Genomic DNA, 25,988 nt, shown 5'->3' with positions numbered 1-25,988 from the left:
TTTCTTTGCATTCTCGCTGGATGAAAGGAAACTTTCTTCCTTCTTACTCCCCTTCATGCTGTACCACCCCCCCAAAAGTTAACAATGTGAAGTATATCTAACAGTGTGGCTTGAAACCACAGCGCTGTGGTTTTTAGAGTTGTTTGTCATCCATTTGTAGTTTTGTAGAGACTGACTTGGTGATCAAGAGATGTGGGTAGAAGTTCTGAAATAATCCCATGGATTGTTATTCAAAAAAAGAAAAAAACATTTTACTAGTTTAGGAAAAATAAAGTTATATAAAAAGGGGGGTTATTCTATTTCACACAAAAGCTGTAAAACATAACTGAAACTATGGTTTCAGTACTTTCAGTATGGATGTTTATTTTTCCCCTGTAATTTCTTTTGTCAAATAAAATTCATATTTTTCTTTCAGGTTTCACAAATTTCATGCGCTGTCCAACGTGTGACATTTTCAACCCATTGCACCACGAGGTAAATCAAGACATGGACCAGCCTCTGTGTAACTACTTCATCGCTTCCTCTCATAACACCTACTTGACTGGAGATCAGCTCCTCTCCCACTCCAAGACTGACATGTATGCCTGGGTGCTGCAGTCTGGTTGCCGCTGTGTAGAAGGTAAAGATATAGCTCTATTTAAATGTGTGATCTGACCCATTGCACGGAAGACATTAAGCATGTAGGAAAAAGTGGGAAAAAGGAAGGTAAAAATATTTAAATGGATGATAGATGACTTCCATTACACTACATCACTGGGTCTACTGCTTAATGGTTCATGCTATAGAACAGTACCCTCATTAATGTAACTAGTAACACCTGAGCCTTTCATATTGTAACTAATCAGTATGTGTGGTGAAAATGTAGTACTGTAATTAGACAAAATTTTTTGGTGGCTCATAATAGTAAAAAATGATCTTGATTTCAGCATGTACTAAATTATGTTGTTTGTGTGCGTTTTTTCTCACTGCATGGATCCTTTTGGGGACAAAAGAGCTTCACCTCAACATAAAACACAATCTTACAACCTGTAATACCCCAATTGGTCATAACATTTAAAAACACGCAGAAGAGCTGTGAAATCAAATGTTATTCAAATACATTTTGTGTTTCCCATATGGAAAGTTGAACAGCGATAACAGACTAAAAACTCACAGCAGTAGCATTGTGCTGCTGTATTTTCTTCCGAGGAGAGAACTGTATATAAATAGTTTCGGTATTTATGAATCATTGCTCCTTCTTCTCCTACAGTGGACTGTTGGGATGGTCCCGAAGGAGAGCCGATGGTCCAGCATGGCTACACTCTGACCTCAAAGATCCCATTCAAGTCTGTCATAGAGACCATCAATAAATATGCCTTCATAAATAACCAGTGAGTCAAAACTTCTGTGTGTTTATGTGTGTGTGTTTTTTAATGTGTGTGTCTGGAGGAGAGAGACAGAGTGTTTGTGAATGTTTAATGGAAACTAGACACTTCCATTATCCCATTATTTTAGTGGGGGAGAAAACAGCTTTGAATACCAAATGGAAATTATGTTTGGCTTATTTATCCTTCAGTTTACTCACTAACATGATATAAACATAATTTCTGTTTTTCACACTGTTATAATGAAATATTGATGATTACATTGAAAGTTTCCCCAGAAATGTTTAAATACGAAGTTGCAGAAAGTAGATAATAAGAGAACACTGTGATTCCTGGCACTGAATAGCACCTATTACCCAGCCATCTGTTTAGCAGTACTTCCTCTAGCTCCCCGAGGAGCCACGGTTTGTCTCTGTTAGGTCCAACATTACCCAAACAAAGTGTTGAATGATGCAGCTTCCTGCTGCCACATTGGCTCAATTTGACATCCAGTATTGCAGCTTCTTGTGATGGCAGCAATTGTGTTATAAAACCATTTATCTGTTTCTAATAAAGACAATATTGGAGTACCCTCAGTTTCTGTAAGTAAACAAAAAGTGTGACTACATTTGGCAGCATGTTGAAATGTTTGGTAAAGTTAATTAAAAGTCGTATGCCTGTTCTTTAACTTATTTTCAACTTAACTTTGTTCATTTTTGAGACATTGTTGGCAGAAATATACAGCTATTTTAAGTTTAAAGGGAACAGATTGACGGCATGTCCTATTCAGAGTTTGCCTGTAACTGTCTACTTTAAACCATTTGGACACTGATATTAATGAAGCTCAAATTTGTGTTTTTAAAATTCATGGTACATGTTCTATAGACCTGTATAACTACTATGTTATAGTGATGTGCTGGTCGCGAACGAAACGGCTCTTAGAGCCGACTCTTTGAAGTGAACGACGCGAGCCGGCTCCTTATCGCGAGCCGGCTCCTTATCGCGAGCCGTGGTTTTTTTTTTTTTTTTTTCTTCCTTCTCTCACCCTCTCTCTCGCACTTTTTTCCGCTTCACTCCGCACGCGAGCCTTGTGCTTTGCGCTGGGAAAAGGGGGGAGGGGCAGTATTTACACTCGCAGTAGCACAGGAACAGAGCCGGAGGGAAAGAGAGAGACCGAGAGCCAGGGACAACAACATCACATTAGAAAGGTATAGTAATCATCCACAACTATTTTCAGTTGCGGATGATAAAGGATTCAGAAAGTTTATTCATGCAGGCCCATATGACAGAGAATCTGCATCTTCTTATTGTTTTCATATTTTTATTTATATTAAATTGGAGTGAATAAATAAAAGTATATTTACGGTGTCCCCTAGAGACAAAGCACGTACGAACTCCGAAGCACGTACAAAGCACGTACAAACCCCGAAGCACGTACAAACCCCGACGCACGTACAAAACACAACAGAAGTGCTCCAGGATGCTAGGGGCAGTGTTGAACTTTTGTTACCTAGTGGCTACACAAGCCAGGAAGTACCAACGACTGGATTCGGTGTGTGGTAGTAACAGGTAAATGAACATTTTTTTAAATTATTTGAATATATATGAGTGCTTGTGTATAAATACACAAACAATACACATATGCTTTCAATTGTGTAATTTAAGTGATCTAGGTAGCTCTGATTTGGAAGTTCAGTTAACGCTAGAAATGTGTTTTGGAGTTTGTACGTGCTTTGGAGTTTGTACGTGCTTTTTGGAGTTTGTATGTGCTTTGTCTCTAGGGGCCACCGTATATATTTATATATAACCATATATAAATAAAACCACGGGTTTTTTTTACATTAGTAATTCTTTTTGTGCATAGTTTTAAATTGTTGTTAATAATAAATTAATTAAAGCAACAAAACAACCTGAAGAGCCGGTTGGGAGCCGAAAGAGCCGGCTCTTTTTAGTGAGCCGAGCCGAAAGCCAGTTCTCTAAAAAGAACCGGAAATCCCATCACTATGTTACCTAGCTGCATCACATATTTGTAATAATAGGTCATTATCCGTTTGCATTGTTAAACACCGTCTGATCAGTTTTGCAGCATTTGGCGAACTCTGAGCAAAGAGTATAACCCCTACACATAGGAACATGTCTGCCTGCCTGAGGTAGATGTATCATTTATTCAATTAGATGTTGCGATGTTGTTTTTCTTAACAATGGAAATATTACCATGATTATCCACTTACGTTTTTTCTGTGGTCTTTCAGGCCTTCTTATGGTCCTGAGCTGGTCAGTCCATTAGTTTTTCATGAATGTACTAGATTGTTTATTTGGCCACTCCTGAAGTTTATTTGGCCACTCCTGAAGTTTATTTGGCCACTCCTCCTCCGTGGATTTTTTAACCTCTTGCACTACCATCCCTTTAGGCCCCATTTTTGAAAATCCAAACAAAACAAAAACAGGAGCACCAAAAGTCCAAAAAGTCAAAAGGAACAGGAGTTCGGGCAAACAAAGTCCAGAACCAAAAGTCCATCAAAGGCCCTAAGGCCTGGAAAATAGACCATAACCAGCCAAGCGGCTGATCCAGAGGCCACTGGCCCAATAGTTCCCAGTTCAGGAGTTCTGGGGGCCGACCTGGAGGCCAGCAAAAGAGACCAAGCAGGTACGGAGGCCGGCCGCGCAGAGGGCAACGGCGGCGACGACCTCGTTCAGGGGGCTGCCGTTGGCGAAGACATCCAGCTAAAGCCCTGGAGAGTGACCGGCAAAGGCGAGGTGGTTCAGGCCGAGCGGACAGCGGTGTAGAAGCGATAGAGGCTGGACCAGGCGAGGCAGTGGCGGGTGCTGGACCGGGCGAGGACGTGGCGGGTGCTGGACCGGGCGAGGACGTGGCGGGTGCTGGACCCGGCGAGGACGTGGCGGGTGCTGGACCGGGCGAGGACGTGGCGGGTGGTGGGTGCTGGACCGGGCGAGGACGTGGCAGCTGCGGAGCCAGACGGCAGCTGCAGGCGGTGTTGTGAAAACCGCAGGCGATGGAGCAGGTGGTGATACTGCTGGCAGCAGAGTTGTAGCAGTTGCCGGAATCACTGCAGGTGACGGCGAGGAAACCGTAGGTGATGGAGCAGTTGGTGGCACTGCAGGCGACGGTGATGGCTGGACGGGCTCCTCGGGCCCTCCAGCGGAAGCAGGCTGCTGAACGGGCCCCTCGGACCCTCCAGCAGAGGCAGACACAGGGCCAGCAAGCACGGAGGCCTCTGGCGTACACACAAAACAGAACAAGCAGGTTTGGAGACCCCTGGCAGGCACGGAATGGAACCAGCAGGTGCGCGGGCCTCTGGCAGGGACAAAACAGAACCAGCAGGTGCGCCGGCCTCTGGCAGGGACAAGACAGAACCAGCAGGTGCGCGGGCCTCTGGCAGGGACAAGACAGAACCAGCAGGTGCGCGGGCCTCTGGCAGGGACAAGACAGAACCAGCAGGTGCGCGGGCCTCTGGCAGGGACAAGACAGAACCAGCAGGTGCGCGGGCCTCTGGCAGGGACAAAACAGAACCAGCAGGTGCGCGGGCCTCTGGCAGGGACAAGACAGAACCAGCAGGTGCGCGGGCCTCTGGCAGGGACAAAACAGAACCAGCAGGTGCGCGGGCCTCTGGCAGGGACAAGACAGAACCAGCAGGTGCGCGGGCCTCTGGCAGGGTTGACGCTGACTGGAGCTGAGCAGCCCATAGGTTTGGCTCAGGCACCGACAGCAGGGTGCAGTCCTCTGCTGGCTGAAAGAGTTCACAGAAACTCCCAACAGAGGGCGGAGGTGGCTGGGTTAACTCTCCCAGGCTCTCAGCAGAGATTGATTGCTGAGAGGGCTCAGAGTTCTCAGGTAACACGGGTTGTGCTAGCTTTTTGGTCTCCAGGGGTCCAGAGTCAGCTGAGGGTTGAAGCTCAGCCTCTGGGGAGGCCCTGGGGAGAGTTACAGTCTCTATAAAGGCCAGCTCTTGAGGGAATAAAACAGTCTTAATGAGTGCATCTTCTTGTTTAGCATGAGTGAGTGAAGAGGGCAGCTCAGCAGGAGACTAGGTTGCTAAAGGCTGAAGTGCCGGCTGAGGTGAGGAAGAAACTGGTGGTGGAGCAGATGATTGAGCTACAGGTAGCGGGGACACTGGAGCGTCAGGCCGGGCGGCTAACTGGGCTACAGGCTTCGCTGAAAGCAGTAATGATGGCTGTAAAGCAGGTGGTGGAGTGGAAGACTGAGGTGGTGGCTGCTGGGCAGCCAACTCAGGTGAAAACACAGAATTCTTTGTTTCACTAACATTACCACAACATGTCTGAGTGTCAGTAGTCCGAAAAACAAAACACTCAGACGCATACTGAACAGTCTCTTGAGGTGGCAGCTCAGATAACAAAACAGTCTTTTTATCCTTTGGGCTGTGGTTAATTGTCTCTGGGGTGCCACAACTTTAGCAGACTCGGATGGAGCAGGGCACACACAGTTCTTTTCATTTTTATTCCCCAAAGGAGAGCAAGGAGAACAGTCGAGGTTACTCACGATTGTCGACTGTTGTGGTGAGAAACTGGAGTGCGGCTGTGGCAAGGTACGACAATGGCGCCGGTGCCGCTTCCTCCTGGGAGTGGGGGCGAAGATCTCAGAGGAGGCCGATAATGACGGAGAGGTTGATGCCGACTCCTCATCGTCCGACTACATTGCCGCAAGGAAAAAAGCCGGCGAACAATGGTCGGAGTCAGGCGTGGAAAGCGGGTTAATCCGTGGAGACGGCGTAGGGTCATCCTCCTGCCGTAGCGTCCACGATGCGGGGAGCTTCTCCTTTCGCCGCTGCTGTATCGCAGTGGACTCGGTCCACTGTTGCTGCTGCTGCTTCGGTGTGGAATCTGGAGCTCGGTCCCGAGCTTGAATTGCCTCCCGGGCTCGATGCAGCTCATTAATAAAGTCCATTAATCCCGAGAGGTGGCGAAAATGATGATTCCTTTCTAGAATCGCCTCGATAGCGTTTATTCCCACCGCCATCGCCTTAATATTCTCTGTGTGGGAAATCCGCCTCACCAGGCTCATGATGCGGGCGAGATCGCTCTCTCGGGCCGAGCCCACTGGGTCCAGGTTCTGGTCGCGTCGTTCTGTCATGACTGTGTGCAGGCAGGCAGGGAGAGAGGACCCAAAGTGCTGGACTCACAAATGCAGAAACAAAAGGGGGAACTTTAAGCAACTTTATTGCTGTGCACAAACTGAACTGAACTGGGAATACAAAACTAAACTAGCAAGCAGGCAGGTAGGTAGGCAAACTGAACACACAGGGGATGGATGAGGGTACGACGCGACAACGAGCAGGCGAAGACACAGACACTAAATACAAGAGGTGAACAGAGCTAAGAGGAAACAGCTGGGAGACACGGCTGACGCTGATTATGCTGACGAGACAGGGAGAGCACAAAGCTGAACGCACAGACATTAGGCACAGACCCGCAAAGTAAAACAGGAAGTACACGACAGGCAGCGAGATCCAGACGAGACACATACGCAGACTCATGAGCAGACAAAATAACACCATGGACAGACAGAAGGAACACAGAGAAGAGGGAGCACAGAATAAACCCTGGGAGACCAAATAACAAAACCTAAAAACAAGAACTCAGGAAGTACTGCCAAACTAGGAAGCTGAAATACTAAGACAGAAACCAAAACAGACAGTCATACTTCGTAATAAAAAAAAAAAAAAAGTACGGCAGACGGCTGAGTTTATTAAACTCCACCGAGACAGCGGTGACGCAAATCTGAAGGCTAGACCGTCCCATTTCACAGCCTCGCACTTCCGGCCTTCTCGGTCTTCAGAAGATAGACCGCGAAGGTCAGGTCCTCGGAAGGATGCAGCCCCTGAATTGAGATACAGCTATTGTTTACATGTCCCTCTCTTCTCTCCCCATGTGGGTAGTGGTTCTTTCCATCTGTTTGTCATCCTGTCAGTGGATCAGATTATTTTATGTTTGTGACCGTTTACTTGGGTATTTTGCCTTTTGTTCCTGTTATTTTTTTTTTTCTGAGTTTGGTTCTGTGTTGCTGAGTCCTTTTGGGTCCACAACTCTGCCTGTGACAGATTAAAACTGACAGTCTTTCATCACATAACTGTTTGATTCCACTGTGGTGTACAGCAGCAAAACTACAAAAAATGTGCCTTTATCCAGCAAGTTATGGACCCCTACTGAGTACAAATCAATAGTTTAAGCCATTAATGACCCAAGAAATAAAACAAAGATTTCATGATGATGCGCTCTAGTATAAAATAAATGTTTAGTATTGTCATGTGAAACTTGCCAATTGTGAAAAAATTGCTGATCCTAATTAGCTTAAGTGTTTATAATAATAATGACAGCAAGAACAGACTAATAAAATGAATGTCATGTGCTTTATTGCTCTCTTTTCTCTCCTGTTGCCGTTTTCACTTTCTATATTCAGTAAGTTTTTTATCATCAGTGCCACCTGTTAATGTGATTAATGGGCCCGAGGCTATAATGAAAGAGAGTGAGTCTCTGCTCTCCCGCATCACATGAGCGCACACACAAACAGGCACAAGCACACATTACGCAGTTCATTGGGCTGCCTCGGTGTTTCACCTGAGAGGAGCTGCTAGATGTTTGAAATGAAATGACTCTCTCTCTGTTGTCTCTTTCTGTCTTTAGCTCTTTGGCAGAGAACTAGTGCCTGCGTCTGTGTGTGTGTGTTTGTGTGTGTGCGCGCGCGCCCATGTCCCTGTGTGTGTTGTTCATGCAAGTGTGTGTTTCGAGGATCAGAGGTGGGAGTGAAAGCGAGGCTGTGTCCCCTGAGGGAGAGCTGTCAGTCTGACAAACCTGACATTTGAGCTGTGCTGCTGTGTGGCCACAAGTCATTTCACCTTTTCTAAATGAAAAAACACACACACAGCCCACTGACTCGCATACACCATGCCATGCCACAGAGGTGCAGCTGTATTTTTATGATTTACCTCTTCTTTGCTCTGTTGGATTGAGGTGAGAAATGGGAGCACAGTTTGAAATGTGATTTATGATCATGTCAGCAGATCCATCTCACTTCAGTCCATTGATTTCATTTAAGGCACATTTTGAGAGTGTGGACAGCGTTTATGTAACTTAAAGAAAGCTGAGTATGTCTCTTGTTCTTTTTTTTTTTAAGGTATCCAGTGATTCTCTCCATAGAGAACCACTGTAGCATCCAGCAGCAAAAGAAGATTGCACAGTACCTGCGAGAAATCTTTGCAGACAAACTGGACATAGGAGATGTACTGAGTGGAGACTGCAAAACATTACCCAGTCCTCACAGCCTGCAAGGCAAGATACTCATCAAAGTAAGAATAAGTCTAAAGTGGTTAGACGAATGGAAGATGGACTGACAGTGCATGCTTTTAAATGAATGAATGTCTTACTGAATTCAAATATGACTTGTCAGTTAGTGCACTTGTGAATGAATGCAACTGCATCAGCTCTCCTCTCACTTCAGTGAACAAAGAAGTGTGCTGATCATATGCCAATTTTACTTCATGTGCACGAGTTCAGAAGGTACTGCAAGGCCATTAATTATTTCCCATAAACAGATGAAGTGAAGGAAGAGGAGAAGGGAGTGGGAGAGGGTGTGGAAGTGGTGCAAAACTAGGTCAATGTATTAATCATAGGCAAGAAAGAGAGAAGAACGAGACGCTAGTATATGATGAGTGAGGCTTTAAGTTTTGTTAACTATAAAACACAAAAGTCTGCAGAACTGCTGAGCTCCAGTTTAATGATTAAATTATTTTAGTTTTCGAGGCAACATTGATTCAGAGGATCAAATCTTCTTCAGGGTGCTGGATCAAAATATAGCCCTAAAACTTTTGAAGAGAATAAATTATTTAATTGCAGCCCAACCTTGTGCCATCTTTATGCTTTTCTGAGATGTTGTGACAATTTTGTCTTGCACACTTGGATGTGTGAATAGGTTTTAAAAATAACCGTGACAACTAATTGTAACTAGCAATGTTGAATTGAAAAATATTTTATAATACAACCTACCACATACAACATCACAACAAATCTTTGAAATATCAAAGTTTATCATTCTTATTTATTTATTTGTATTTACCAAATTGAAAAAAAGAAACCCCAAAACAGTTTCTTGTACTTATTCAAGAAACTCAATATATTGCAATTTTCCTCAAATGACAGATCATAACAAAAGTTATCTGAGGCTTGTGACATGGCACTTTGTCCTGCTGTAAGCAGCCTGTCAGCAGATGGTAAACTGGGGTCATAAAGGGATGGACATGGTCACCAACAATAGTTGGGTAGACTGTGGTGTTGGTACTTAGGGGCCCAAAGTGTGCCAAGAAAATGTTCCTCACACCGTTCTATCACCAGCAGCCTGAACCATTGATACAAAGCAGCATTAATCCATGCTTTTATGATATTTACACCAATTTACATTTCTGATCCTGCCATATGAATGCTCCAAGAGAAATCTAGACCTGTTAGACTAGATTATTATTATTTTTTTTAGTCCAGTTAGGTGAACCTGTGTAATGTTTCCTGTTCTCAGCTGACAGGAGTGTCATCTGGTGTGATTTTCTGCTGCTGTAGCCCATCTGTTTCAAGGTTTGACATATCATGCATTCAGAATTGCTCTTTTGCATACCAAAAAAGTTGTTATATGAGTTACTGTTGACTTCTTTTCCACTCAAATCAGTCTGGTCAGTCCCTCTGACCTAAGACATCCACAAGGCTTTTTTTTTTTTTTAAACCAGAAAACTGCATATTTTCTATGTTTCAGACCATACTCTGTAAACTCTGCAGAGAGTTTTATTGGAAATTCCAGTAGATCAGCAGTTTCTGAAATATCTGACCAGAGCATTTGGCACCAACCAGCAGGTCAAAGTGCACCTTTCTTCCAGGTTGCAATACTTGGTTTTAGCTTTAGCAGATTTGCATATACCATGTGCATATACTTAAATCTATCCATGCACTACTATTGGCTGGTGAGATATTTGAAGTTGACAGATGTACATAAAAGAGTGCCTGGTTAGTGTACACAAATGTTTCCTTTGGGGTAATTTTAATAGTTTTTAAGTTGGCATGTGACTGTTGTAGTTTGCATCTTAACAGCAGCCAAAGTAGGCTTCTTACCGTAGTATGCTTTATGATAATTTTGTATTATGTCATTTAAAGATGAAACATGATTGATTTTAAAGTTTCTTTTAAGCTTGTTCACAGTACACCTCAATGTGAACAAGCAATAACAAAATATACTTTACCAAATGTTTTTGAACACACAAAATCTTTTGTGTATTACTAAACTGGTGTACTTCCACAGCGATCACATATATTCTTCAGTCGATGTAATCATATAGATAAAAGCAACAATTTAGAGTGACCTTACAATGGATGTTGCACTTGGAAGTTTATCTAAAAACATTACTATGTCTAGCCTCACAAGCGTATCTCTTTAGAGCAATAGCCTCTCCCAAGATGCAGTAAAGGTGTCCAGCAAAAATGATCTGTAAATTGTGGTTGATCTAAAAAGACCTGAGACCCAAGATCCTTATCCACCAGTGCAGTAGGAGTTGCCCAGAGACTCCAAGAGAGAGTCCAACAAAAGCTTTCACCATTTGTTGGATTTTTTTTTATATATATAAGAATGAGATACAGTGCAGCTTATCTGTAATGTTGAAGAAGGTCTGCATTGTTCTCTGTGAAAAGAAAACCTGGATCTGTCTTAAATGGTCAGATGTCTGCAAAGTTAAAAAGCATTATTGATTTTCTATAAAGGCCCTTTGCTCCCCCATCTTTTTTGTCCCTCTGTTTGAGAGGCTTTCACCTTTCTCAATAAACCAGAAGAGCAAGAGCAGAAGAGGCCAGAGAGTCACAAGACAATGAAGAAAACTGTCGTAAAGATTTTTGACAGTCACAGATAGATAGAAGGAAAGGGGATGTATTACTTGCTGAAGTGAGGGTGGTGATGTACTGCAGTAAGCATAGAGTATGCCATTGATAGTAGAAGAAGACGCTTAGAAAATTTTAACTCCCACTCACACCTCCAGAGTGGCTTACTAATGGGCTTCCACTGTGTGCTGAAAGGAGCGCTCAGAAAGCTTATCAGAGACTCTGCAGATGACTGTTTAGAATGTATGTGGTTGCACATATGTGTGTCTTTTGCTGTCTTCTGTGCTTATATCCTTTAATTTTTGCCTGCTGAATCTAGTAAAGCATCTTCAAAAATTAGGAGGATGCTCATTATCTGCCTGCATATATTCTGGAGTGAAACATATTGAATTGTGCTGTGTTATTCTTGGACTATCTTAGAAGTCCAAGCAGAGTAGGTGTTCATGTGTATAAAAGGGATGAGCAATGCACTTAAGACATATGCACGGGTCAAATGTCTATCCTCTCATGTCTTTGTCTGTGTTTTTTTTTCCTATGCAGGGAAAACGCCTGCCTGCCTATCTGTCTGCAGATGCTGAAGAAGGGGAGGTGTCTGATGATGACAGCGCTGATGAAATTGAGGACGACTTCAAGCTCAAGAGCAGTAATGTAAGAGAGAGGAATAAATCTATGAATGATGATGTGCACACAACGAAGCATGAACCCTCAAATTATCATGTCCAAATAGACATGTTCTTCTGCATTACTTGAAACCTTCTTGCTTGTTTTCAGTTAGATCCTGGCATAATTTCTTGACTTTTTTTGTATCTATGCACTTAATATATACATTAAAAAATCAGTATCACAAATAATAACATGAAAATAAAATGGTCAAGCACACTGGAAATGTAATCAGTCACCCAAGAGCACCTTTCATTTTACTCATTTTAAGACAACTTCAATATTTCTGTCTTTCCCTGTCACTGATGGTTTGCACTTTTTTAACAGCATGCATAATAACACAACATGCTCTCATACAATCCATAATAATGATTATTATCAACACGTTCAGACAATGTTTTGACTGACACAAATATAAAGAAAACTAAATTGTAAAGCTAAAGTTGGCTGCTTTTAAGAATAGCTTTTCTTTGCAATTGTTTTTCCATCAAAACACTAGTGACAATATTTAGAAATGTAAATAAATGGCATCTACTCTAACTTCCTTGAAAAATATAAAATTCAAAAAATGCATTTACTGATATTCTCAATGGAAATAATTGGAAGTCGTAGCACTTTTTATAACAGCTGTGCAATAATAATGGTGGGTAATAGGGTGGAAACAAGAAGGTAATAAGATGAAAATAGCAAGTTATTATCACTTGATTACCAAAATAATTTCATATTATTAAATAAGTATTATCTTGTACCAACAATATTTGCACCACAGTAATATTACCCTGAAATTTATGCAATTGGGTTATAAGGGACCAGAAACTAAGGGTCATAATATGGAAACCAATATATGCTTATTAGGCAAAACCAGTTAGCAACAGAATATCATTATGTTAGTAACAGTATTATAATATGATGATAATATGATTATGAGACTGTTATAATATGATGCATATTTCAGTTCCACATTAATAAAAAAAAAAGTAATATTACTCAGGTAGAACCACTGTCGATACAAGATATTACTTGGATTTCAGTTGAATTTTGCTTTGGTAATTAACTTGTCATTTCCATGTTATTACAGTCTCATTTCTCCGTTGTTATCACACTGTTACCATATTATTACTGAGCTGTGTGTAGGAAATGTCTCCAGATAAGTTTCTTCTACTTGTTTCTACCATGAAAATCAAATAACCAGGTCAAGTAACATTGCTTAATTAACGATGAACTTAAATTATGTTAAATCATGATGTTGATAAATTATTTATCTTAATTCAAAATTAATAACAGAAAATAATAACAAAAACAACACCCTGTCAAAAAGCAAACAGGCAAGCAAACAGAAAGCAAACAAACAGTTTGCACTGAATTAATCTCAACCGCCACATACAGGTACCATAAACAGAGGTTAGATAATGAGATCTAAATGGCATTGTTATTCTAGAGGTAATGACTTCAATAATTTTTGCTTGCAAAGTTTTAATGATCGTCATTGTTGTAATGTTTTGGAATAACTGGTGCTTAATCAAGCAGGCGTAGATTTAAGTCAAAAGTAAACAGAAAAAAAAATTCTTTAAATGCACTCAGTACTCAGCCTGCTAGAAAATATGTCCAAGAATGCCATTAATGCCAGCTTATGATAACTGCTCTTTAGTTTTCCCTGAGCTATTTTCATAGCTATTCTTAATCATCATCATATTGTGATACAATAGTGCCATGGTCCTCCTTACAATGCTTAAAAGAGGACAAGACTCTTCCAGATGGTATAGTTGTGTAACCAAATATGGCATCATTTTTCCACATTTAGCTGAGAGGCACGAGGCTGCAGATGCCACTTCAGATGATCATTGCCAATTTAAAACGGGAGATGGCAGGTTTCCACTGATGGGAGGTTTTGAATTGAGCTCATAAAACCAGTCTGGTTTCACAGCAGTCACAGCTGAACATTACAATAATAGTGTGGTGTAAGTTTTGTACAGTAATGATGCATCGGATTTGTATAAAGGTGACTTGCATGGTCTTGATTACTCAGACTGTTAGTAAATATTTATTTTTATTGTCATTTTGAATGGAATGATGCACATACTGAGCTCCAGATATAATTCACTGAGAAAATTACTCATTCACATTCAGCCATTCATTCAGCAGGTGTACAGTTTTATACAAGATGGAGATGTTTATTCATTATCATTATCGCTTATACACTTCTGACCTGTGGAAAGGAAATCGATACTCCTCAGATATACACAAGATTATATGTGATTATATGCAGTTATCATCTTCTACTTCTATTTCTTGCAAATATATGGTACTGTGTATACAGGTTTGATTTATAGCAGTTTGGTGTTGCAATTTCAGGTGCTTTGCATTAGCGATAAGGTGTGCTCCTGCTTCAAAAAGGCATTACTCTACACCACACTGAAAACGTTTTCCTTTTGTCTCTTCTTTCACCTAGGGCAATGGTCACCACCAGGTGGTGGAGTCTCACATCAGAAAGAAACTGGACTCTCTTTTAAAGGAGTCTCGGATTGGAGACAAGGAAGACACTGACAGCTTCAGCATCAGAGCTTTGCTCCGAGCCACACACCAGGGTCTTCAGAAGAATCTGCGGCAGGTATAGCCCCAAGGCGATGTGTGGGGATGAGTATGGAGGAGAGTTATACTTGTTAACAGATGAAGAGAATAAATCAAAAAAAGAAGGGGATACAACTAGGCCACGGGATTAGTCATGGAGGGGGATGGAGAAAATAAAGAAGCAGACTAGTTACTGCACCACTCATAGGTCAAACACACTCACCAAACACATGAAAACACAGAGACACACACATCTGTCTGAAGGAGATCTTATGTTTCCACCCACGTAATCCTAATTCATCCAAAGGCTGTCAAAACAGACTGAAAGTGATGAGAAACCAAATGTCTGCAGTGTTACTTAATATTTAATTTCCCTGCTTGCCTCTTGTGCTATTTTTAGAAGCTTCAGTTTCCTGACAGCCATTTTAACGTAGTGGGTGTTGTGCTTCGGGGTTTCCTATTCATTTTATTCTACTCATGGTTTGCTGGTGATACCCTTCACCTCATTTTGTCACCACACTCTTTTACTTATTTATTTCTAGGTGTTACTTACTGTACTTTTTTTTTCTTTTCTCCCACCCACTTATCAGTTGTATTATGCTGTACTGGCTAATGTCTTTTATATGCATCTCTTGAGATTTAGGGTTTAAGTGACTCACTTGGGTGCTAATGTGACTGTTATAAGATTCACACCAAATGATTCTCATGAATATGAAAGCCTCTGAATGCATTTTTTTAAAAAAATATATATTTTAGAGCTCCAGAGGGGTTCTGAAGAAATCCCAAAGCAGATCGTTCATCACGACACTCAAACAGAAGGTAAGAAGCATAGAAAAGGAGGTGGCTTTATGTGCTTGTTTCTTATTCTGTTTATCTGCGGTCCCGAAATGTAATTCATCTTTGTTCAGCTTCAGGTTAGGTTGTAATCAGTTATTTTACTTCTTAGAATATTAAACCACTTTCAAATGATCTTTTTTGGGAGGGGAAACTAATATTCAGTAGGATGAGATTTTGTTTTATTTGAATGGCAGACCAAACTTGCCCCAAGAAATCAATGCTGTCTTTGTGCATGGAGGAAAAATGTGCAAGCCTGCACTAAACGGCTGAAATCAGTGAGTCTCTTGTCAGAACAGCCAGCCTGACTGAATTCACCCAGGGTGGTGATTTAACATGCTCCATCAGCTCAACAGCAGAGCTCCAGTTTGTTGTATTTATACTGTGTTTTTCTCTTAATTTTAAACCACGAAGCAAACTAGATATAGAATGTTAACTACTCAGATTTTACTGTAGATATCGTAACTGTCATGTATGGCTGGAGCAGTCAGGAAGTGGACCCAAATGCAGACACTTGTACACGGCAACTAAAAACACGGAGAGACTCACAGTACATGAGGAAGTATGACATGCCAAACGGCAAAGGAAAACACAGGGCTTAAATACATGAGGGAGTAACGAGGGAATAGGAAACAGGAGGGAAACACAGCTGGGACTAATTAGACATAATAAGACAAGGGGAAGCAAATCTAGATACGCTGCACACAGGACAAGGACTATCAAAATAAAACAGGAAACACAGGACATGTGCGGACAGCGCAGACTTCACAAGGGGACATGGTTGACAGGGAAGACAGATAACTAAACAGATACAGAACAAAACCTAAGAACCAGGAATCCAAAAGACACAGACTAGATACTGAGGAGACACAGGGAACATGGAACACGGAGCACAGGACAGTAACCAAGAGCCTAGAACCTAAGTAGCAATGAAATCAAAGACTATATAATAATACAAAATATAAAACACTGGGTCACCGACCCAGGACTGTGAGAGTAACTGTGTGTGGATCTTCTTACAGTCTCTGTGCTACGCCTAGCCTGACAGTGTTAGTGCTGCTTTGTATTCACTGTATATAAGAAAGAGACCAGCTCTTCTTCTAGGCAAGAGCTAGTGTTACACAACCTTAACACTAAATTTATACCAGCTCATCGTCTAATTACAATATTGCAATGCATTTTAGTAACAACCCTGAAAATGAACATAATTGTTTATCAACACTTCTTTAAAATAGTTTGGAAAAAAAGCCACATAACTTTAAAGCCTTCTTGAAGGTAGTGCTTACCTCAAAGCTGTTATGTTAGACTACATATGTTTTTATTAAGCAGAGCTTTTATTTGGTGCAACCTTGCCACACTGTTTGCTCTATTTCATATCAGAGACAGCTCTCTAAATGATAAGCATCACTTACAAGAAGTGAAACAGAAGCAACTGCTGCTTTCTTTCAGTTGAAAGCTTCTTTTGAAGTCATTTATAGCAAATGCTAATGTAAATGACACCTCATGACACATTAAAGAAAAAACCCAGAATTTTTAACTCTGGCACTAGAGGAATGGTTAAGCTTAGTTTCTGACATGTTAAATTCTACATAAAGAGAATGGTCCCTGCACATACCATAAACTAGTGCATGCAAAGTTTTATGAGTAATCACCTTTATCCTTCGATTAAAGATTTCCATCTTGATGGGAGTAGTCTCATCCATTGAGCACAAGAGGTCACTGAATGGTTTAATGAGTATGGAAATTATGTGAATCTAAGTTACGGCCTTTAAACTCGTCAGATCTTAACAGAGCTGACCCTCTGCAGGAGATTTTGTACCAACTTCTTGAACAGTGCTTTTCACCACCATCATCGAAACATTAAATCAACAAATATGCTTTGGAAAAAAACGGTACTTCCAGCTAACGGTAGCTTAGGAAACTCATAGAATCCATGTTTTTGTGATGGTCTATGCCACTATGTTAGTTTTTTCTTTGTCACATACCTTTGGATTATAATTGTAGATCTAAAGCATACTGATACGCATATACAAATTTATATATTCTTTATGGTACATTTCTCCTATAGAGTGTGGCCGACTGTAAAAAAAAATCTAGTGAAGCTGATTACAATGTTTCTCAGTTCTTCAGTATGATTTCAATTTACCATGCATTTAATGCAAGTTCGGGTCAGTTTTAAGTGGGTGGTGGTTTGTGAAAAGATTCCCTAAACATTCCCACATTCCTCAGTTTGGTTATTTCTCTCTCTGAATTTCTCTCTCTAGCCATTCGCTTCCCTTTACCTTCCTCATTTTCCTCTACTGCCCACACACATCTACTCTTCATTCTTTTATGCCTCCCTCGTTGCATTTTGTGCACCCTCCCACGTGTGTGTATATATCTGTTCACACATGGGTGCAAGTAATTTGCTGGTAGGCAGCCTTAACCCTGTAATTACTCTTCTTAACTTCACCTTACCACTGATAGAACAGACTAGCTAAATGCACAACAAAACTAAGAAAACAGAAAGCAATTTATTCAAAAAAAGTCTCACATTGCTTGAGTATGCTATGTATGAAACATCTGCTGGCATGCACAATCACACACTCAAACATACTGCAACAGCCGCAGTGGAAAGGACTTGCTGAAAAAACACTAGTGACAACTCGTAGGCATAAAGAACGTGTGCTGTGAGAATGTAGGTGGCTTTGTGGATATTACATATGTCTTTGTTTATACTTTTTATTTAGAGGGCAAACCTTTACAGTAGTGTAATTGTGTTTTTGTTTACATATCTCTACGTGTCTCTTCACTGTCCAGAGGCACTCCAAATCCAGGCTGACATGCCAAAGCATGGACAAGGAAGAAGATGGTCAGGAGAGGTCTGGGAGGGAGGCTGGAGGACAGTTCAACAGGTGACCTTTGAACCACTTCATCCCAATACTGACAATCTCTGACAGCTGAGAGGTTGGATACTTGCTGACTGCTGGGAGCATGAAACAATCCAGGTCACTGGTAGTGCCATGTAAACACTGAAGCTTCTCCAAACAAATATTGTATGTTTGCTGGAGAAGACTTTGTTTTTGTGGGGAAAAGATTATGTAGAAAGTTTAAGGAGTCAAATCTGGAGCTACCACCAGCATCAAAGCAGAGAACCGAGATTTTTTGGGTGACTGTATTTAACAGTCACCCATTTCCACTTTTCTCAAATTTATCTGTAATGTTGAGCCTGCATGCCCTGCTGTGCAATTATGCCATCCTTACCCTGATTATACCCTGATTTTACTGACTTCCTACAAAAGCCCAATAATACCAAGGGTCTAGGATGCATGAAACTGGCACCATAACAGAATGCATCACATAATAATAACAATAAAAACCCATCCCACAGCTCATATGCTTATTAACTTGTAGTCAAAGATGGATATTATATTCAAAACCATAATTAGAAAACTTTGATCATTTATTTGGCAAAATTGTTGATGCCACATTATTTGTCAGAAGTAAAACTCAAAATATTCAAAATTCTTTTCCTGACCTTTCTCTAATTCCGGTATTGCTAGGTATTTTGCCTTCACTTATATCATATCAATATTTTGCATATTTGTCACACTTAAATGTTACCTGTCACTAATGAGTGGTCTTACAATTCTTGTTTTCATCTACAGTAATAAGTGGTAATTATTACTGCTATATCATTATCGAGAAATAAAAATGCATGATTCTAATGTTTTACTTTCATTTCTGCAGTCCTCCATCTATCCTCTCAACTCATTATGTACTAAAAAATAACAGAGGAAGGGGTGTTAAAATGACATAATTCAGTGTTATTGTTGCCACTAATTTGGTCTGTATTTTATTTAGAATCACCTTTTAGAATCTGAAAAGAATCATACCAAAGTAAATTGTAGTATTTTAATTTTCATCCTCAGTTTGAATATAGTCCACTTCTTTTTCAGTTTATGCCCATGTTGGTCTTGTTTTCCCCCCATTTCTATTTGAGTCAACACTGGCAAAGAAATGTGGAAATCGAGCTTTGTTTTCCTTGTTCAGCTGCTGTCTGCAACTAAGACCTTTGTCTCTCTTTGTTCTTCCAGTCTCTGTTGCATATTCATATAGGCATGTCCCAGGGAACTGTCACAATACAGATTCCTGCAAGCATGTGTCTGAGTGGCTGACTTTTTTTAAGACTGCGGGTGCATGACAGTGTAGTTGTTTGTGTGTGGGAATCTGAGTGAGTCTTCTGCACTGCATATCCTCTGGTCTCAATTAAGCTTTTTGCCTTTGATGCTCTTTTCCTGTGGTTTCCAAGTTGCCTCCAGTGGACAATCTTCTATCCTGCAATGCGTTTCTCCTATAAATACTTTAATGGATGGATGAATGTTCAAGTCTTAACTACTATCCTTTTTATTCCATCTGCCTCGATGATCTCACTTTGTCATCTCTTCCTCTTTTTAAAATCGTCCATCTGACGATTGTTTCAGGTGTGGAAGAAAGAGGAAGACGATGAAACTGAGCAGAGATCTGTCAAATCTCGTGGTGTTCACCAACTCTGTTGCCTCACAGGAGTGTCTTAATGAAGGTGAAACACCAGAGCTATGACATATGCACACACAAGCAAAATGCAATCTTCGTATTAACGGCAACTTTTTATAACAACTCCACGTTTTTCTTCAGGCACTGCAGGTGACGTTCTGTCTTTCAGTGAGACTAGAGCACAGTCTCTGGTGAATCACAGAACAGAAGAGTTTCTGGCTTTTAACCAGAGGCAGCTGTCTCGAATTTATCCCTCGGCATATCGCATCGACTCTTCCAATTTCAACCCTCAATTCTACTGGAACGTGGGTTGTCAGTTGGGTAAGATGACAAATTAGAGATCTTATTAGGTTCTAGAAAACTTTGAGAGCTTTAGAAAACACAGCTGTTTAAAAAAATGTCATACTCCTAGTTCAACATACTGACTGGAAGGGTGGTTTGTTGATTCTTGGCTGTTTTAATCTGCATGCTAGAACCTAAGTATCCTTGGGCAAGACACTGAACCCCAAGTTGTTATCTGATGCATGCATCGGAGTGTGAATGTTAGGTAGAAAAAGTACAGACAAAAAGGACACATGGGTGAATCATACATGTTGTATAGAGTGCTTTGAGTGCTCAAGTAAAGTAGGAAAGCGCTATATAAGAACTAGTCTATTTATCTGCTATACATTAACACTGCTTAACAAATGCATGAACACATACAAATCAGCTTATCGGTGGCCTTCACTTGATATAATTTGAAATGTAGTTATTTGTGAAGAGATAGGAATCTTTCTTAATCTAAAATAGTTAATTTCTTTTAAGCAAAACAAAAACAGTTCCATCTAAAGGATGGACACTTTTCCTGTATTTTATTTTAAATTTCTATAGTATCATATACTACCATAGAAGACAGAATTCCAATATACTCTGCAATTTTGCTTTTTTAAAGGTGTTTTTCTTAAACTGTTAAACTATTTGTCAATGCAGGCTTTCAGAACCCCTCACCATCTCTGGGACGCTCTCTTTATGAGTTGTTATGTTGCTATTTCAACTGTTTTGAGTTATTCCACCAGGAATGTATTTATTTATTTATTTATTTTATTCATTCATTCATTCATTTATTTTATTTTATTTTACTTTAGATTAAACAGCTTAGTCAGTCATTTGTTACACTGGCCATACATCATTGAAACCTTTGAAACATCTTCATCAGCCTTTGAAGTCCTGTATAGATAGATGGATAGATAGATATATTTGATGTGTTATTTTTGTACTATTTTCAACTAAATATAAGGCTAGACTTACTGTACTGGGAAATCATTGCAGTTTATCTGTATTCATGTTTTGCCATTATTAGTGGATAATGTGGACTCCAAAATGCAGACTTGCAGATCGGGTTAATGAGCAAAAGGGAACGTTCATTAGGGGAAGCCAACAGAGCAAATGGCAAATGAAAACAGAATCCCAAAATCCAACCAGGGAAACTACTCAGGCGGATAAACAGGACAAACAGACATGTCAAAGACCTAAGGCAAACTGAGGCTTCAATACACACATGAGGTAATCAAGCGAAGTGGACACAGGAGGGTGACTGAAACATATCCATGATAGCGAGAGAGGGAATGTAAAACTAAATACTAGGCACACAAGACCCAGGCCGCCAAAATAAAGCAGGAAATAATAAAAAAAAACGGTGACAGTGACACAGAAAGGAAGGCCAAAAATAATAAAAGCCTACACAAAATTAATCCCTAAGCAAAATATTAACCGAAGCCGACTAACTGAAACCAAGAATTCATATTACAGATAATGATCAAGAATAAACTAACTAACTAACTAACTAACTAACTAACTAACTAACTAACTAACTAAGAACCCACTGGAGCATTAAATAATAATAAAAAATACTAAAGATGAAAATCCATTAACATGATATGTTTATTATTATTATTATTATTATTATTAATAATAATACTAATAACTATTATTATTATTATTTCTTTTAGTTGCACTCAACTATCAGACAGAGGGGAGGATGATGCAGCTGAACAGAGCCAAGTTTATGGTGAATGGAGGTATTGGATATGTCCTCAAGCCTCCTCCAATGTGTAAAGGTACAGCAACAAACTCACTGCAAACTCACAAATAGGTCAGCGTTTATAAAAGATTATTTGTGAATAGCATTAACTGATAATTAAATCAGTACCTATTTGTTTTTCTCGTTTCTCCGAGTCCCAGGACTATAGTACATTATACATTACATTGTACATTATAGTTGGAATGGAAACATGCTGGAACATGTTAACTCAGTGTTCGTTGAAGAAAGCGTAATAAGAATTTAACTGAAAGAGATATTAACTAAAATTATAGTTTAAGTACATGTTTTGCTAGAGCAATCAGAGGAAGAACTTTCTGATCATGTTACATAATTCAGCATAATGTTTGGGAACTCTGCTGTGTTTTTAACGTGCTGTAAGTTTGAGGTATCCTTCTCTTCACCCACCTCAGTTCATTAGAGAGATTTCATTTTACAGTACAGCGTTGTTTGCTTTATAATTATCTATCCAACTGGGAGTTAGCTGCATGACATGAGAGAGGCACTGATGAATTTTTTAGCAGGCTTGCTTTAGATGTAGTTTGCAGTTCTAGTCTGTACAATTTCTTTACGGTTTACTAAATGTGTGCAGCATGAAAGCAAGTCATGGATTTTTAATTTATTTTTTTTTGTATTTACTGCCGGAATTAATCAAAGTTGGTGCGCTGCTGTCTGTTATTCCCTCTAGGCACCTTCAACCCATTCAGTGATGATCCCCTTCCAGCTTATCCCAAGAAGCAGCTCATTCTCAAGATCATTAGCGGACAGCAGTTGCCCAAACCGCCAGATTCCATGCTGGGGGACCGTGGAGAGGTAAAAACATACCAAAACACATGCCCTGTTTCCACATTCTCCATCTGTCATCTCTTCTCTCCCTCTCTCTCTCTTGTTCTTACATGCTATTGCACACATTTGGACAATTATATTTGACTGTTTAGAGATCTTCCAGTTGCTCTCTTTCTTAATATAGCCAGGGTCATAAAATGAAATACAATTCATTTTATTGCTTTTTCTCCCCCATCAGATTATTGATCCTTTTGTTGAAGTGGAAATAATCGGTTTGCCAGTTGACTGCTGCAAGGAACAGACTCGAGTTGTTGATGACAATGGTTAGACACACACACAGACCAAAAATTGCACATTTCTACACTGACCTAACCTGAACTATATACAACGAGTATAAATTATGTAATATAATATTTTCTCATAACTGTTTTACATGCTTTTGTGTAAAAAGGATCAATGTGGAATATTTGTGTATGTGTGAGTTTTGTTTACATATATTTTGTGTTTTACAGTGTTCATACTATAGAACAAAATGCATGTATGGCATGCAAAAAAAGCAGATAAAGTCACAGGTCTTTTCACCTCTGTCATATTCTGGTAATGGCATTGTTGTTAATAACAGAGCAAACCAATGAAACAATGCCACAGATGTTGCACTTTACTCTGGGCTGTGAAGCACAGCCCAGATAAAAAATCAGATGAATTAATTACAGAAACAATGGAAGCAAAAAGTCGTGATCTTCGGGTGTCACCCCAAACGTGACTCCACAGATGAGAGCACTCTGCAGGGGCAGGGAGAATGCCTCCTCTGGGAAAGGTTATGAAGCCCAGGATCAACAGTATTATAAGATCAGTGTGAGATCCTACCTTTTCTCAACGGAAGTCTTGTGGTGTGTGGGTGTGTGCTTTAACAGCATGCTAATGAAATGGATAATAATAATAAAATTAAGCTTACTGTATATATATATATATATATGTATTTTCTTCAGGTTTTAACCCAGTATGGGAGGAGACTCTGACCTTTACACTTCATATGGCTGAGGTAGCATTGGTGCGTTTCCTTGTCTGGGACCATGACCCGATTGGAAGGGACTTTATTGGTCAACGGACTGTTGCTTTCACCAGCCTGATGCCTGGTTTGTTAAGACTTTGTTTTACATATTGTACTTACTGTGCATGAATGACATAAACATAAGAGGGGACACTGTTTGTTACTGATGGCTAGAATCAATACAGTACTAGGATAATTTTCCTTTGTGGATTAGATGGTGCTATTGCTAAGGGATATATCATCTCCTGGTTGTATTAGGTAAACCATGATTTCATGTAACTATATAGTGAAAAAAAAAGTTATTTGTCAGGTTATCTTTTTACTCTTTTCTTTTCTTTTTCATCTTTTCTTTTCTTTTCTAAATTTGGATCCATTTGAATTTCTTTTGAAATCCTGAAGATCACCCTGCATCATTTGATAACATCTGTTATCTGTATTAAACACACTGTTTAGCTCACATGCTTTCTCTCTTCATCTCTAACCACAGGTTACAGACATGTTTACTTGGAAGGGCTAACTGAAGCTTCCATTTTTGTGCACATGTCAGTGCATGATGTCTATGGGAAGGTAAGTGCCCTATACGCCTGGGGAATCCCCTTGTTAGCCTTTTTCATCAAGTGACACATTTTCTTTTTTAACAGGTAAACAGAAAATTGCTTTTTTCTCAACACACCAGTCCATTTAAGCTATGCTCAATACTTTGTCTTTCTAGTGGAGCCCTCTAGTGCTGAACCCCAGCTTTACCATAATGCACTTTCTAGGATCTAATAAGGTATAACCATTTACTAGGGTCTGTGTGGTGCTGCATGAAAAAGCAATGCATGATGCAAATGTGCAGTCTGGCTTATCTTCAGTGACTTTTTGTCTGTGACATTTCAATGACTGAGTCAATCAGTTTACTTACAAATTAAGTTTTCATTCAGATTTTTTTTTACCTGTTGTTGTCTTATTATGAATGTACATGTAATTATTTTTAATGTAAGCATGTGTGCACAACCAAACAACAGCTTTTTGCATTTTGTTTGCTGTGGTGACTAAGGAGTAAGGGTGCCATCTATAGACAATGTTCATGAAAGCAGGTAGTTGTTAACTGCTCATATCCAGTACATGCCAAACCTCTCATCGTTTATATAAAATTCCACATCAACATTTTAACTTCAAACTGAAATGTTGTAATGAATTTAGATTATTTTAGATTGACACACTGGTTGATCAGGCATTACTTATACATTTTTCTTCTTGTTTGGCTCTTGTCCTCAGAGTAATCAGCTGAGAGGTATCCGAGGTTTCTTTAACCGTTCTTCCAAGTCCTCCGTTGACACAAATTCCAGTGGTCCTCGAAAACGCTCCATCAGTGATCACCTCCTACGACGCACGGCAAGTGCCCCGGCAAAGGGACGGAAGAAGACAAAGATGATGCTGTCAGAGTCAGTGGCTTCAATATCAGACCAAAAGAATGGCACAGGTGCAGCTGCTGCAGGAGGAGAGGGTGTGTCTGGGAAGGAAGGAGGGATGGAGAAACGTCTCCAGCCTCGAGCCCCACTTATTCACAGGCCGATCTCCATGCCCTTAGACAGACTTCTGCAAGGGCAGCTTTCCATCTGCTCCCCAGACAAAGAACAGCATGACATGGGTGCAGACACTGTTATTGGTGGGTATTTTCCATTCATCCTGCAGTCAAAGATGGAAATAAATACAGAAATTATATAAATTACTGAGAAAATTGAACCATTCTAGTTTAAATGCCATCATATGAAGAGCTTTGAAAAGACTGTTTTTGTGACTTGGCACTATTTAATTAAAATTTAACTGAATTAAATATATTTGTAAGATTCATGATCTAATATCAGATACTAACACATATCAGGCCACAGCAATCTGTGGCAATAACAACAGAGTCAAAATGTGAAACATTTAAAACTACAGCATATTTCTAAACTGCTATGTTTTTGTGAATGTTACATGGAGTTGCCTTGATTTGCTTTGCAGATTAATGAATGTAAAATATTTTCTGATTTCCCTCCCTTGCTTTACTTCATGCTACAAAACTCATGTACAGTAACCATGTGAACTGACAGACTACAGCCTATTCTTCATAATACCTTAACGTGCCTTTTCTGTCCCATCTTCATTTGTGTGTTTCCTTATAGTAGAGAACTGACTAGGATATGCCTACAGGTAATCTAAAATACCTATTGTCTGAAGGTTGCATCGTTCAAAAACATACCAGTATTGCGTCAACCCAGTGTATTTTGTTGGAAAGTGGTCTGAG

General features: G+C 40.1%; 1 protein-coding gene across 2 annotated transcripts in view; it reads left to right on the top strand.

Moving 5' to 3' along the window:
• Positions 1 to 25,988, top strand: part of plch1 (phospholipase C, eta 1) — a 69,492-nt gene that overhangs the window by 39,414 nt on the left and 4,090 nt on the right. For both annotated transcript variants that reach the window (XM_063494441.1, XM_063494440.1), the window contains 16 exons: positions 416 to 619; positions 1,250 to 1,370; positions 8,494 to 8,665; positions 11,766 to 11,873; positions 14,335 to 14,493; positions 15,210 to 15,272; positions 18,087 to 18,181; positions 19,751 to 19,848; positions 19,944 to 20,123; positions 21,791 to 21,898; positions 22,568 to 22,692; positions 22,904 to 22,988; positions 23,655 to 23,801; positions 24,204 to 24,283; positions 24,429 to 24,488; positions 24,977 to 25,367. In XM_063494441.1, the coding sequence (XP_063350511.1) occupies positions 416 to 619; positions 1,250 to 1,370; positions 8,494 to 8,665; positions 11,766 to 11,873; positions 14,335 to 14,493; positions 15,210 to 15,272; positions 18,087 to 18,181; positions 19,751 to 19,848; positions 19,944 to 20,123; positions 21,791 to 21,898; positions 22,568 to 22,692; positions 22,904 to 22,988; positions 23,655 to 23,801; positions 24,204 to 24,283; positions 24,429 to 24,488; positions 24,977 to 25,367 (2,196 nt within the window). The remainder of the gene's footprint in view (positions 1 to 415; positions 620 to 1,249; positions 1,371 to 8,493; positions 8,666 to 11,765; positions 11,874 to 14,334; positions 14,494 to 15,209; positions 15,273 to 18,086; positions 18,182 to 19,750; positions 19,849 to 19,943; positions 20,124 to 21,790; positions 21,899 to 22,567; positions 22,693 to 22,903; positions 22,989 to 23,654; positions 23,802 to 24,203; positions 24,284 to 24,428; positions 24,489 to 24,976; positions 25,368 to 25,988) is intronic.

The sequence above is a fragment of the Pelmatolapia mariae genome, linkage group LG14, assembly GCF_036321145.2.
Source record: "Pelmatolapia mariae isolate MD_Pm_ZW linkage group LG14, Pm_UMD_F_2, whole genome shotgun sequence".
Taxonomy (NCBI): domain Eukaryota; kingdom Metazoa; phylum Chordata; class Actinopteri; order Cichliformes; family Cichlidae; genus Pelmatolapia; species Pelmatolapia mariae.
Note: the sequence above shows the minus strand (reverse complement) of the source record. Positions and strands in the feature narration are given on the sequence as shown.